Genomic DNA, 16,015 nt, shown 5'->3' on the forward strand with positions numbered 1-16,015 from the left:
GGCCGAGCTCCATGCAATCCAGGACCTCTATTTCAGGTGGTGTCAGAGGAAGGCCCGAAGAATTGCCAAAGACCGTTCACTCTGCTACCGTCCGGCAAACGGTACCGGCGCATCGGCTCTCAGATCAACAAGCTCTGAGACAGCTTCTACTCCCAAGCCATAAGACTAAAAATAAATAGTTAACTAATGGTTACCCGGACAATCTGCACTGACCCTACCTTGCACTGACCCTACGCACACTCACTGGACTTTACAGTGCATTCGGAAAGTATTTTATTTTATTTTATTTTATTTCACCTTTATTTAACCAGGTAAGCCAGTTGAGAACAAGTTCTCATTTACAACTGCGACCTGGCCAAGATAAAGCAAAGTAGTGCGATAAAAACAACAACACAGAGTTACATATGGGGTAAAAAACATAAAGTCAAAAATACAACAGAATATATATATACAGTGTGTGTAAATGTAGCAAGTTATGGAGGTAAGGCAATAAATAGGACATAGTGCAAAATAATTACAATTTAGTATTAACACTGGAGTGATAGATGTGCAGAAGATGATGTGCAAATAGAGATACTGGGGTGCAAATGAGCAAAATAAATAACAATATGGGGATGAGGTAGTTGGGTGGGCTAATTACAGATGGGCTATGTACAGGTGCAGTGATCGGTAAGGTGCTCTGACAACTGATGCTTAAAGTTAGTGAGGGAGATAAGAGTCTGCAGCTTCAGAGATTTTTGCAGTTCGTTCCAGTCATTGGCAGCAGAGAACTGGAAGGAATGGCGGCCAAAAGAGGTGTTGGCTTTGGGGATGACCAGTGAGATATATCTGCTGGAGTGCAGACTACGGGTGGGTGTTGCTATGGTGACCAATGAGCTAAGATAAGGCGGGGATTTGCCTAGCAGTGATTTATAGATGGCCTGGAGCCAGTGGGTTTGGCGACAAATACGTAGTGAGGGCCAGCCATCAAGAGCGTACAGGTCACAATGGTGGGTAGTATTTGGTGACAAAACGGATGGCACTGTGATAGACTACATCCAATTTGCTGAGTAGAGTGTTGGAGGCTATTTTGTAAATGACATCGCCGAAGTCAAGGATCGGTAGGATAGTCAGTTTTACGAGGGCATGTTTGGCAGCATGAGTGAAGGAGGCTTTGTTGCGAAATAGGAAGCCGATTCTAGATCTAACTTTTGATTGGAGATGCTTAATGTGAGTCTGGAAGGAGAGTTTACGGTCTAACCAGACACCTAGGTATTTGTAGTTGTCCACATACTCTAGGTCAGACCCGTCGAGAGTAGTGATTCTAGTCGGGTGGGCGGGTGCCAGCAGCGTTCGATTGAAGAGCATGCATTTAGTTTTACTAGTGTTTAAGAGCAGTTGGAGGCTACTGAAGGAGTGTTGTATGGCATTGAAGCTCGTTTGGAGGTTTGTTAACACAGTGTCCAATGAAGGGCCAGATTCAAATTCATCTGCCAACTACATTACATTAACAGCTGAACAACAGAATATTCATTTTTATCACGTTGGTAAATTGTCTTTACTGTGTTTTCTCTGTATTTATTTAAAAAATGCACGAGTTTATAAGGACAGTTGGAGAATCTCCTTTGAGAGGGCGGGGCTGGGGAGCGAGGAGGGGGCGGGTGTAACGCTCCCAGCTCCCAGTCTGATTGGACAAGTGACATGTGGGCGGGTGTAGGGGGTGACGTGTCCTACAGAAGGGATTATCTTGTTTATATGTCGCCATGTCTGCTGCTGACGACGACAACATGGTGGAAGACTTTAGGAAGGACTAGCTTCTAATGTTTTACTACCGAGGGCCGGGCATAGTGTAGTCGCCGGGTTGCAGAGAATCCGTGTGTGTGAGTGAGGGGTGTGTGTAGCGCATAGTGGAAGCGGATGGGACGATGTTTGAGTTGGGATGAGGAGGATGATGATGATGAAGGAGTAGTGTCGTGGTCGTGGTGCATGACAACAAGCTGAGAGAGACAGACCAGATGGGGGCAGACGCCAGTAAAGTCAGCAAGGTGAGATAACAGGGCTCTTCCTCTCTCTCTCTCTCTCTCTCTCTCAGGTAGTGGGCGACAGGTACACCGCTGCGGGGGTTTGACGCACGTTTGTGGATTCCCTGGCCGTCCTTGACGCTGAAACTTCTCTGACTATGACTGCATCAGTATCAGTGAGCGTTGTTGGGGTTTAACTTCTTCATTAAACAGAAGAGACCAGCTCATATAGCTACTCCTACTGTCTCACTCTCAGTGCATGTTGATCTAGGATCTGTCCATATAATCTTACAATATTATCCTATGTTACATTACTGCAATATGTAGTATATTAACTAGGAGTGTTATTTCAGATGCAGCCGTCCCAGTAATTTTGTGATAATAACTACAGTGCAGTAAATAATAATAATAATATGCCATTTAGCAGACGCTTTTATCCAAAGCGACTTACAGTCATGCGTGCATACATTTTTGTGTATGGGTGGTCCCGGGGATCGAACCCACTACCTTGGCGTTACAAGCGCCGTGCTCTACCAGCTGAGCTACAGAGGACCACAGTATGTGGCCCTGTGGTGTTGTTCTTGGTGGACGATGGCTCTGTTCTCCACAGATGACAATACTGACATGATGCATGAATGAACATACAACTGTAACGCGCTACGATACACTCACCAAGTTAGGCCGCTGGGTAGTGAGGCGTTGGGACGTTTAATGGCAGAAACAACGCTTGGCCTACATTGATCTGTTGTACAGTCTCTCTCTCTCTCTCTCTCTCTCTCTCTCTCTCTCTCTCTCTCCTCACTCTCTCTCTCTCTCCTCACCCACTCTCTCTCTCCTCTCTCTCTCTTTCTGTCTGTCTGTGCAGTCAACTGTGATTTTCCTGTGTTTATATACAGTGGGGAGAACAAGTATTTGATACACTGCTGATTTTGCAGGTTTTCCTACTTACAAAGCATGTAGAGGTCTGTAATTTTTATCATAGTTACAAATAGTCCGGGTAGCCATGATTAGCTGTTCAGGAGTCTTATGGCTTGGGGGTAGAAGCTGTTGAGAAGTCTTTTGGACCTAGACTTGGCACTCCGGTACCGCTTGCCGTGCGGTAGCAGAGAGAACAGTCTATGACTAGGGTGGCTGGAGTCTTTGACAATTTTGAGGGCCTTCCTCTGACACCGCCTGGTATAGAGGCCCCAGTGATGTACTGGGCTCTGTAAAAGGTACTTTTCAGTTTTCCCCCACTTCAGATCACTTCCAGACAGTCCTATCAAAATTATTACTTGAGAAATGGCTCTTTGCTATTAATAGGCAGGGCGAAACGTTTAGGTGATTTTATCATCAAATTACATCAGTCACAGCACGTTTGGACTCATTCAGCAGTTTTTACTGGATTAAGTAAAGTTCCATTTATATTCCTAATATTTAAGTTGAACATTAATAAATATTAATAAATAGCCCAAGGTCAAAACACTGTTTAAAGGGTCAAATTAATAATCAATATGCAGAAATAGTCGTGATTATATTGAAAACCTAAACATACAATTTACTATCTACACATACATGTGCAACAACAGTAATCATATTACTTTCATTTTTGTAAACGAGCACCTTTATAAACTGCACACACACCAAAAACCCTGTTGATTTGACAAGTGGCAATAAGTTCCTCATCGATTAGCGGGGGGATATGCGTTGTTGAAACTACCACAACTCAAAAACCACATGGAAACTGGAGATCTGCAGAACAGCCTGCTACATTTTGGAATGTTACATTTTGATACCGGGGGGGGTCACCAAAACAGAAAGAGAAACGCAACACTGTTTTGTTAATCACTCATTGCGCGGGAGATGAGGTCGCACGTCCTGTTAAAACTGACACAGCTCAAAAACCACACAGAATCTGGGAATAATGTGTACATCACTGGTTAGAGAACAACTTGTAGAAGACAGCTAGCTGCATTTTGAAGTGTTGCATTTTGATTCAAGTGGGTTTCGACAACGCGGTAAGTGTAATGTTTTGTTAATCACTTCCATCGATATCATGCTGCAATCAATAGAACGGGGCAAACGTTTGGGGTGTAGTGCTGTTTAAACTAACACTATTCAAAGGCCACACGGAAACTTACACGGAAACTAACCTATACATGGTTGGTTAGATGAGAACTTGTAGGAGGCATGCGTCCTACCTGTCAGGCCACTCCTACCAGGTGACGTGGAGAGGATCTGTGTCTGCACCACGTACTCTCACTACTGGTGTCCCCCAGGGCTCGGTTCTAGGCCCTCTCCTCTTCACTCTATCCACCAAGTCACTCGGCTCCATCATATCCTCACATGGTCTCTCCTATCATTGCTTTGCGGATGACACTCAACTACTTTTCTCCTTCCCCCCTTCTGACACCCAGGTGGCGACACGCATGTCTGCGTACCTGGCAGATATCTCAGCTTGGATGTCAGCCCCTCACCGCAAGCTCAACCTCAACAAAACGGAGCTGCTCTTCCTCCTGGGGAAGGCCTCTCCGTCATGGTTGACAACTCCACGGTGTCCCCCTCCCAGAGTGTAAAGGCCTCTCCATCATGGTTGACAACTCCACGGTGTCCCCCTCCCAGAGTGTAAAGGCCTCTCCATCATGGTTGACAACTCCACGGTGTCCCCCTCCCAGAGTGTAAAGGCCTCTCCATCATGGTTGACTACTCCACGGTGTCCCCCTCCTAGAGTGTAAAGGCCTCTCCATCATGGTTGACAACTCCACGGTGTCCCCCTCCCAGAGTGTAAAGGCCTCTCCATAGCGGTTGACAGCTCCACGGTGTCCCCCTCCCAGAGTGTAAAGGCCTCTCCATCATGGTTGACAACTCCACGGTGTCCCCCTCCCAGAGTGTAAAGGCCTCTCCATCATGGTTGACTACTCCACGGTGTCCCCCTCCCAGAGTGTAAAGGCCTCTCCATCATGGTCGACAGCTCCACGGTGTCCCCCTCCCAGAGTGTAAAGACCCTTGGTGTGACCCCTGGACAACACCGTGTCCTTCTCAGCAAACATCAAAGCCGTGACTTGCTCCTGCTGGTTGATGCTCTACAACATCCGTAGAGTACGACCCTACCTCACACAGGAAGCGGCGCAGGTCCTAATTCTAATCCTCCCTTCCTTCAGGCTATGGTCCAACCCTACACCCCAACCCGAGTACTCCTTTCTGCCACCTCTGGTCTCTTGGCCCTCCCACCCCTATGGGAGGGCAGCTCCCGCTCAGCCCAGTCCAAGCTCTTTTCTGTCCTGGCACCCCAATGGTGGAACCACCTTCCCCCTGAAGCTAGGACAGCAGAGTCCCTGAACCCTACCTCTTCAAAGAGTATCTTAAATAATCCCACAGCACCCCCCCTTCTCACCCCATTCTCACCCCCCTCGCACACTCTTCTCATAGCCCCCCCAAAAGAAAGAAGGAAAAAAGAATGCCTTTCGTGAACTAACACGCTACTGCAAACACCACCACTACCTCTAATGCTACCGCTAACACTAATGCTACCGCTAACACCTCCACTACCTCTAATGCTACCGCTACCACTACCTCTAATGCTACCGCTAACACTACCTCTAATGCTACCGCTAACACTACCACTACCTCTAATGCTACTGCTAACACTAACGCTAACACTACCACTACCTCTAACGCTAACACTACCACTACCTCTAATGCTACCGCTAACACTACCACTATCTCTAATGCTACCGCTAACACTAATGCTACCACTACATCTAATGCTACCGCTAACACTAACGCTAACACTACCACTAATGCTACCGCTAACACTACCACTAATGCTACCTCTAACACCACCACTACCACTACCTCTAATGCTACCGCTAACACTACCTCTAATGCTACCGCTAACACTACCTCTAATGCTACCGCTAACACTACCTCTAATGCTACTGCTAACACTACCGCTAATGATAACACTACCTCTACCTCTAATGCTACCGCTACCACTAACACTAACACTACCACTAATGCTACCGCTACTTCTAACGCTACCGCTACTTCTAACACTACCATTTACATTTTAGTCATTTAGCAGACGCTCTTATCCAGAGCGACTTACAGTTAGTGAGTGCATATATTTTTCATACTGGCCCCCCCCGTGGGAAACGAACCCACAACCATGGCATTGCAAGCACCATGCTCTACCAACTGAGCTACAGGGGACTAACACTACCTCGTAACGCTACCGCTAACACTACCTCCATTTATTTGTATTTCTAGCTCTGACTTTGTTGATAGCTACTTTATTGAGGAAATATGTAGTTACTATGACTTTGATATTGGCTTGTCCCACCTAGCTATCTTAACATAAATGCACTAACTGTAAGTTGCTCTGGATAACAGCGTCTGCTAAATGGCTAACATGTAAATGTCAATCTATATTTTGGAATGCGGATGTACATTTTGTGAGGCTGCCATCAAGAAAAAGGGAACAGAGCACTTTTTCTGTTAGTTAAAGGAAAGATCCACCCAAAACCACTAATTCCTATAATTTACAGTATTAAATAACACTAATATGTGAGAACAATATTTTTTGTGAACAAATGTTCAATTTTGTCATTATTATAAGGTTGGTAGCAACGTGCTACTCTGTTCTTTATCTGTTGCAGCTCAAGTCGGCTGCAAAACCCACCATGCATGTTTTCTCTATGCGCTGGCTAGCTAGCTAGCTAACTTACCTACACACAATAATACCAAAGACAATATCAGCATGTGAAGTAGCTAGTTAGCTGTAAACTCGCCTAAACAAACGACGCTATCAATTTAGGAGTCTACAATCTGACCATGTTCAACCTGCAGATCGATGTGCCTCGCAGAGTGGAGTCTGACAGCCATTCACAACGGCACCATGCAACGGCACCATGCAACGGCACCATGCAACGGCACCATGCAACGGCACCATGCAACGGCACCATGCAACGGCACCATGCAACGGCACCATGCAACGGCACCATGCAACGGCACCATGCAACGGCACCATGCAACGGCACCATGCAACGGCACCATGCAATGCACCATGCAATGCACCCTGGACTGAAGAGGCAGACTAATATAAATGTGGTGGACCCTCTGTTAAATTACACATTTCTCGAGGAATATTGCAAAAATATGATCAATGGCTCATTCGAGAGAAGACAACCTCCGGCGTTATGCCATCGGCCAGTGTTGAAATCTGACATGTATGATAGACGTTTTCGCGATCTAAAAGTCGTATTCCTATTAACTTCCAGTGTAGTGAGAGCGGTTTTATCGCAATGGAACTTCATACCAGTCGAATTTCTTCCTCCTTGAACGGCAATAGCTCCGATACACATGACAACATGAATTGACCCTGGGAATTGATAGAACATCGTTCAGAGATGCACAAAAACAATATAACATTCAAATTCGGTGAATCTTTCTGTCACGAGAATTTCTATATCAGTGTTTCAAACTGAACTCTTATATTACTCAATCTGTTTCCATCTGTGTCCCAGAGGTTTCCATCTGTATCCCAGAGGTTTCCATCTGTATCCCAGAGGTTTCCATCTGTATCCCAGAGGTTTCCATCTGTATCCCAGAGGTTTCCATCTGTATCCCAGAGGTTTCCATCTGTATCCCAGAGGTTTCCATCTGTATCCCAGAGGTTTCCATCTGTATCCCAGAGGTTTCCATCTGTATCCCAGAGGTTTCCATCTGTATCCCAGAGGTTTCCATCTGTATCCCAGAGGTTTCCATCTGTATCCCAGAGGTTTCCATCTGTATCCCAGAGGTTTTAAATCTCTAATAAACAGACAGTTTATCAGGTCTTTATTCAGAGAGCGCTCTGCCCCAAAATGGGTGCACAGTCTTTTCATACTCACATCATAGGCTACTCCTTGCTCAGGCAGGCTGCATTTTTTCACTATTCCCATACATAGTTATCGCATTCTCCCAGCGTGTATGATAAAATCAGCAGTACAGGACCATTTACGTCATTTAGCAGACGCTCTTATCCAGAGCCACTTACAAATAGGTGCCTTCACCTTATAGGATCACCACTTTACAATGGTTTTTTTAGGGCTGTTTGGAATTGATTCTATGTCTATCCTCATCATACCTACCCCCCTCCTCCTCTCTCCACCCCCTCCACAGATACCCCCAGCAGGGTCCGGGGGAAGAGAAGAGGCTCAGTGTTCTTCAGGATGGAGAGGCTTATTTTCCTCGGTTGGTCTGTCCATCCCTGCCAGCCTCTGTCGCCTGGCCCCTCCCACCCTGCGGCTCGGCCACCGGAGGATGATCAGAGACAAGGCCCCGCCTATCCCGGACCAGATGTTGGGGGCAGGAGGAGTAGGAGGGCCTGATAGACTGAGAGCAGAGTGGAGTCTACCTGGCTTCATATCCATGTTCCTCCCTGAGTTCCCCCACAGAGCTGTACCAGGTCACCAACACTTCCAGGTGGGACATGCACGCTTGCACACACACACACACACACACGCATGCACACACGCATGCACACACACCAGGACAACATGCAATAATGGTCTGAATGGTCTCCTCTTTTTTTTCTTTTTTTGGGGGGGGGGGAATGGATCAGCTTAATATTGCAGATAGATTGTATCTTCTATCAATGTAATTGTCTGCATCACTTCCAATCCCCCATGTTTTTTTAAAATATATATACTCCCCTTTATTACTTTTCAACCCCGCCATCCTTTCCCTACTTGGAGTAAATTAGTGAACAACAATGCCCAGGCCTCTACTTCCGGTCTATACTTACTATCTACACCTTATGGACAGAGTTAATTTTACAATAATTCTATTATATATATATTTTATTTATTTATTTATTATTAATATTAATTTAACCTGAAGCAAACCTGAACTTCCTCTACTCTCAACCTCTCCGATCATTTTCATGATGTCCATCCGGTTTGCTTCTATATGCCATATCTTTCTAACTGTGCTCTTTCACAATAGTGACTAGGCAACAGTGACTAGGCAACAGTGACTAGGGTCTGGTTTCAATGACTCTTTTGGCAACTTTGATCAGGGAAAAAAACAAAAACAGACAGAATGTTGTGATTCGGTTGGTTGGTGGTTTTATTGAAGGTAGTTGACGCAAACTAGCCACTCATTAAAAATGACCTCGGTGCTCTTCGTCTTGCTAGCTACTGTTTTGTATTATTCAAGCGGATCAGGTAGTGATGTCCTCGCTATGCCAAAGTAGTCCATCGTCCGCAGTGGCGTGTATTCATGCATGCCAAGGGAAGCCAGGCTTCCACCAAACATTTACCAAGAAAACAACAGACAAAATAATTTTGTCTCTGTATTTCATAAATGTCCTTCATTAGGCTGAATGTATCTCACCGGAGAAACGAAACAGCGCCCCTCTGTCTCAGTATGTTGCCGCCCGTAGCATTGAATGCAAGTGAAGCCAGCGAGCTGTACAAGGTTTTTTTGATAAAAAAGTATGAAATAAAACACAGTTAAGCTGAGTGAGGTCCTGCCACACCAAAACAAAGTGTCAAGGGAAGCCAGGTTGGATTTGGCTTCAGACCAATCACATCACATCACAAGCCAAACGTCATTATTGACAGAGATAGGGATTTGGACTTGTGGTTTTACTTAATTCTCTGTACTGGCCATTGATTATAAAGGTGATTCTGATTTAACCATTAATCCATACATTGTGCCCCTGACCTGAGAGGATGGAAGTTCAATATGTAGCTAGATGTAGAAGGCTAATGTTAACTAGCTAACGTTGCCCATGAAAGGAAGTTAGGCTAGCTAGCAAGCATTTTAGCCAGGAAGCCTAGGACAACAAAAAATAAAAGCATGTACTGTATGACAGATTCATAGACCGTTTCGTCAACATGAAAGAGAGGTATTAGCGTTTCTCTACAAGTAGGGTGAATCAACATGTTTTTCTACTTGCACGCACACACAGACACAGACACAGACACACACAGCAATCGGTACATAAAAAAAAAAAAGTACATTTACATTTTAGTCATTTAGCAGACGCTCTTATCCAGAGCGACTTACAGTTAGTGAATAGATATTTTTTTAATACTGGCCCCCCGTGGGAATCGAACCCACAACCCTGGCGTTGCAAACGCTATGCTCTATCAACTGAGCTACATCCCTGCCGGCCATTCCCTCCCCTACCCTGGACAACGCTGGGCCAATTGTGCGCCGCCCATGAGTCTCCCGGTCGCGGCCGGCTGCGACAGAGCCTGGATTCGAACCAGGATCTTTAGTGGCACAGTTAGCACTGCGATGCAGTGCCTTAGACCACTGCGCCACTCAGGAGTAGTATGTGGCTGACCGGTACCATGGTCAGCCACATCATATTTAGCTTACGTTGATTGGACTAAATAGTTTTTGGTATATTTTAGTTGTCACTGTATTAGACTAAGCCATGCGGTGATTTGATGATGTTGAAATGGTGCTGGAATAGTGGAGGCAGCTCCTGTTGCAACTTGCGTTAACTCTCTGTGGTTCTAAATCAATAGTTGTTTAGTGGTCCGAAAACGTCTGAAACATGAACTTGCCTGACCGTGCTGTAGGTCATATAACTGTTTGTTACATGCAATATGCTTTGTGGACTCCACCAGACAGATGTTGCTCTCCGGTGTTGTGATGAAACAAAGGTGTGGTTGAATTAATTCTGCCACTGTGTCTTCTTATTGTCTCGGCCTTTAGGCCTATATGTCCTCTGTAGCTCAGCTGGTAGAGCACGGCGCTTGTAACGCCAGGGTAGTGGGTTCGATCCCCGGGACCACCCATACGTAAAAATGTATGCACACATGATGATTGTAAGTCGCTTTGGATAAAAGCGTCTGCTAAATGGCATATTATTTATTATTATATCACGGTGTCAAGGCATATGAATTAACAGGTTATAGAGCAAACAACTTAATTATCACAACACATACAGTTGAAGTCGGAAGTTTACATACACCTTAGCCAAATACATTTAAATTCAGTTTTTCACAATTCCTGACATTTCATCCTAGTAAAAATTCCCTGTCTAAGGTTAGTTAGAATCACCACTTTATTTTAAGAATGTGAAATGTCAGAATAATAGTAGAGAGAATGATTTATTTCAGCTTTTATTTCTTTCATCACATTCCCAGTGGGTCAGAAGTTTACATACACTCAATTAGTATTTGGTAGCATTGCCTTTAAATTGTTTAACTTGGGTCAAACGTTTTGGGTAGAATTCCACAAGCTTCCCACAATAAGTTGGGTGAATTTTGGCCCATTCCTCCTGACAGAGCTGGTGTAACTGAGTCAGGTTTGCAGGCCTCCTCGCTCGCACACGCTTTTTCAGTTCTGCCCACAAATGTTCTATAGGATTGAGGTCAGGGCTTTGTGATGGCCACTCCAAAACCTTGACTTTGTTGTCCTTAAGCCATTTTGCCACAACTTTGGAATTATGCTTGGGGTCATTGTCCATTTGGAAGACCCATTTGCGACCAAGCTTTAACTTCCTGACTGATGTCTTGAGATGTTGCTTCAATATATCCACATAATTTTCCTTCCTCATGATGCCATCTATTCTGTGAAGTGCACCAGTCCCTCGTGCAGCAAAGCACCCCCACAGCATGATGCTGCCACCCCCGTGCTTCACGGTTGGGATGGTGTTCTTCGGCTTGCAAGTACCCCCTTTTTCCTCCAAACATAACGATGGTCATTATGGCCAAACAGTTATATTTTTGTTTCATCAGACCAGAGGTCATTTCTCCAAAAAGTACGATCTTTGTCCCTATGTGCAGTTGCAAACCGTAGTCTGGCTTTTTTATGGCGGTTTTGGAGCAGTGGCTTCTTCCTTGCTGAGCGGCCTTTCAGGTTATGTCGATATAGGACTCGTTTTACTGTGGATATAAATACTTTTGTACCTGTTTCCTCCAGGATCTTCACAAGGTCCTTTGCTGTTGTTCTGGGATTGATTTGCACTTTTCACACCAAAGTACGTTCATCTCTAGGAGACAGAAGGCGTCTCCTTCCTGAGTGGTATGACGGCTGCGTTGTCCCATGGTGTTTATACTTGCGTATTATTGTTTGTACAGATGAACGTGGTACCTTCAGGTGTTTGGAAATTGCTCAAAAGGATGAACCAGACTTGTGGAGGTCTACAATTTATTTTATGAGGTCTTGGCTGATTTATTTTGCTTTTCCCATGATGTCAAGCAAAGAGGCACTGAGTTTGAAGGTAGGCCTTGAAATACATCCACAGGTACACCTCCAATTGACTCAAATGATGTCAATTAGCCTATAAGAAGCTTCTAAAGCATGACATAATTTTCTGGAATTTTCCAAGCTGTTTAAAGGCACAGTCAACTTAGTGTATGTAAACTTCTGACCCACTGGAATTGTGATACAGTGAATTATAAGTGAAATAATATTTTAATGACTCCAACCTAAGTGTATGTAAACTTCCGACTTCAACTGTAGGTTGTAATATGGCTTTTTTTCTGGATTGGCTTCCCCGGTGATTTTACCCACGCAACTCTACTCGTCATCAGTTAGTATAGAGCTCACCAGCTTGTAGTCCTAAAAAACGGAAATTATTTAGCATTTCTACCTCTGGTTCGTTGGCCATTCCTATAGGGGTCGTTCCACCTCAAAAAGCACAAGAAGGAGGATTTTAACACCCACCATCTCATGATTGTTCTGAAATCGTTTATGTTGTTAGAAACAGATAAGATTAGCATTCCTGAAACATTATTTTGTTGAACTATAATTTGATCTTTGGGAAATTAAGCTAATTGATTGCACCCAAATTGTTCATTTTTAATTTATAGGATTAAAGTAAAATTCAATAAATATAGTAATAAAACATACGATTTGGACCAAAGTTTTTTCTAACAATGAGTTAGACATGAGGAATCCAATGAAATGGTCAAAAGCCACCCACGGATCCCCCAAACCCCACGGCAATCCCATCCCAGCAACGAGTATATAGTATCAGTTCTCTATGTCTGACAAGTAGTATGGCGCTGCGGCTTGGAGTATTGTTTCTTCATCCTATGTAATGTATTCTCAGACATTTTTTTTTTTAAATGTTGTTCAGAAAAATGTGTCATTGAAGTTGTTGGGTCTATGTCCCATCCTACATTTTACATTTTAGTCATTTAGCAGATGCTCTTATCCAGAGCGACTTACAGTTAGTGAGTGCATACATTTTTTCATCCTACATCCTGATATTACCAGGTGGTTCTGATTAGGACTGTTACGGTGACCGTATTACCGCCACGTCAGCGGTCACGAGTCATGATGGCAGTCAAATTCCACGTGACCGTTTAGTCACGGTAATTAGGCTTCTCCGAGCTCTGATGCTGCTGCTGGTCATTAGTAGCCTACCAAACTTGCTAACTGCCTGGTACTCAGCACTCTATTGTCCCTCTAATCACTCTGACATCAATGCAAATGTGATGGAAAATCTAATCAAACACTTAATGAGAGCCCATGAGCTCATGTTGGGCAACATTTCTATAGGCTATGCAATTGCGTGAGAAAATAGTTTAAAAAGAGGAGGATCCCATCAGCTTTCTATAGGCTAGGCCTACTATATTTATTTCTCAACTTTCCTAATATTAAGCACATTGCTTCTCTTTACAACAGGAGTATAGCCTACCTGGCTGGCATGAAAATGAACCACGGGAAAAGCGTCCTCCATTCGCTATTTAAGTGCATAGATTACATTTATTTTTCCCCTGCCCCTGTTTCGAGACAGGTGCATGATAATGGTCCATTCTAAATCAAAACAAATTTCACACATATATTATTTAGTATATGCATAGACAAGATTAAGTCAAGAATGGTGTGATGGGTTAGAATATTAGCCTATCATCTGTGAATAATATATTATCACTGGTGAATGATGCCCAGTGTAAGGCAATAAGCAATGCATACCTTTTTTTTGCGACTTTTTCAACTCATAGTCCCACACCTCATGTAGCCTAGCCCATAGTCCTATATTTTTTGATAAGGTTTGTATCACAAATAAAGTGGCCAAATAACTTCTTAAAATGAAGCACATTAATCCGCTTTCCAACCGGTGTAGAGCCTAACTGGCATACATACGCAGTTATACATTTTAAAAACATTATAATACATTCATAACAGATTTCACAACATATTAAGTGTGCCCTCAGGCCCCTACTCTACCACCACATATCTACGACACAAAATCCATGTGTACATGTACTGGGAGGGTGACAGTAGCTTCTGACACCAGGTACTGGGAGGGTGACAGTAGCTTCTGACACCATGTACTGGGAGGGTGACAGTAGTCTGACACCATGTACTGGGAGGGTGACAGTAGCTTCTGACACCAGGTACTGGGAGGGTGACAGTAGTTTCTGACACCATGTACTGGGAGGGTGACAGTAGTCTGACACCATGTACTGGGAGGGTGACAGTAGTCTGACACCATGTACTGGGAGGGTGACAGTAGTCTGACACCAGGTACTGGGAGGGTGACAGTAGTCTGACACCATGTACTGGGAGGGTGACAGTAGTCTGACACCATGTACTGGGAGGGTGACAGTAGTCTGACACCATGTACTGGGAGGGTGACAGTAGTCTGACACCATGTACTGGGAGGGTGACAGTAGTCTGACACCATGTACTGGGAGGGTGACAGTATTTTCTGACACCAGGTACTGGGAGGGTGACAGTAGTTTCTGACACCATGTACTGGGAGGGTGACAGTAGTCTGACACCATGTACTGGGAGGGTGACAGTAGTCTGACACCATGTACTGGGAGGGTGACAGTAGCTTCTGACACCAGGTACTGGGAGGGTGACAGTAGTTTCTGACACCATGTACTGGGAGGGTGACAGTAGTCTGACACCATGTACTGGGAGGGTGACAGTAGTCTGACACCATGTACTGGGAGGGTGACAGTAGCTTCTGACACCAGGTACTGGGAGGGTGACAGTAGTTTCTGACACCAGGTACTGGGAGGGTGACAGTAGTTTCTGACACCATGTACTGGGAGGGTGACAGTATTTTCTGACACCAGGTACTGGGAGGGTGACAGTAGTTTCTGACACAGTTATGTCAGGGGAAACAGTGTTGCAGTAGTCTAGTGTGGGGGGTTATGGCAGTAGTCTAGTGTGAGGGGTTATGGCAGTAGTCTAGTGGGAGGGGTTATGGCAGTAGTCTAGTGTGAGGGGTTATGGCAGTAGTCTAGTGTGGGGGGTTATGGCAGTAGTCTAGTGTGAGGGGTTATGGCAGTAGTCTAGTGTGGGGGGTTATGGCAGTAGTCTAGTGGGAGGGGTTATGGCAGTAGTCTAGTGGGAGGGGTTATGGCAGTAGTCTAGTGTGAGGGGTTATGGCAGTAGTCTATTGTGAGGGGCTATGGCAGTAGTCTAGTGTGAGGGGTTATGGCAGTAGTCTAGTGTGAGGGGTTATGGCAGTAGTCTAGTGTGAGGGGTTATGGCAGTAGTCTAGTGTGAGGGGTTATGGCAGTAGTCTAGTGTGAGGGGTTATGGCAGTAGTCTAGTGTGGGGGGTTATGGCAGTAGTCTAGTGTGAGGGGTTATGGCAGTAGTCTAGTGTGAGGGGTTATGGCAGTAGTCTAGTGGGAGGGGTTATGGCAGTAGTCTAGTGTGAGGGGTTATGGCAGTAGTCTAGTGGGAGGGGTTATGGCAGTAGTCTAGTGTGAGGGGTTATGGCAGTAGTCTAGTGTGAGGGGTTATGGCAGTAGTCTAGTGGGAGGGGTTATGGCAGTAGTCTAGTGTGAGGGGTTATGGCAGTAGTCTAGTGTGATGGGTTATGGCAGTAGTCTAGTGTGGGGGGTTATGGCAGTAGTCTAGTGTGAGGGGTTATGGCAGTAGTCTAGTGTGAGGGGTTATGGCAGTAGTCTAGTGTGGGGGGTTATGGCAGTAGTCTAGTGTGAGGGGTTATGGCAGTAGTCTAGTGTGAGGGGTTATGGCAGTAGTCTAGTGTGAGGGGTTATGGCAGTAGTCTAGTGTGAGGGGTTATGGCAGTAGTCTAGTGTGAGGGGTTAT

The 16,015-nt window shown here is 45.0% G+C and overlaps 1 protein-coding gene across 1 annotated transcript in view; it reads left to right on the forward strand.

The window, feature by feature from the left end:
* Nucleotides 1–1,752: 1,752 nt before the first annotated feature.
* LOC311113927 (uncharacterized protein) overlaps nucleotides 1,753–16,015 on the forward strand; it is an 89,046-nt gene continuing 74,783 nt past the window's right edge. Inside the window, exons 1-2 of the mRNA XM_084189202.1 lie at nucleotides 1,753–2,024; nucleotides 8,142–8,444. Coding sequence (XP_084045328.1) covers nucleotides 1,995–2,024; nucleotides 8,142–8,444 — 333 coding nt within the window. The 5' untranslated portion in view covers nucleotides 1,753–1,994. The remainder of the gene's footprint in view (nucleotides 2,025–8,141; nucleotides 8,445–16,015) is intronic.

The sequence above is a fragment of the Coregonus lavaretus genome (genome assembly GCF_964263955.1).
Source record: "Coregonus lavaretus genome assembly, contig: HAP1_SCAFFOLD_274, whole genome shotgun sequence".
Lineage (NCBI taxonomy): Eukaryota > Metazoa > Chordata > Actinopteri > Salmoniformes > Salmonidae > Coregonus > Coregonus lavaretus.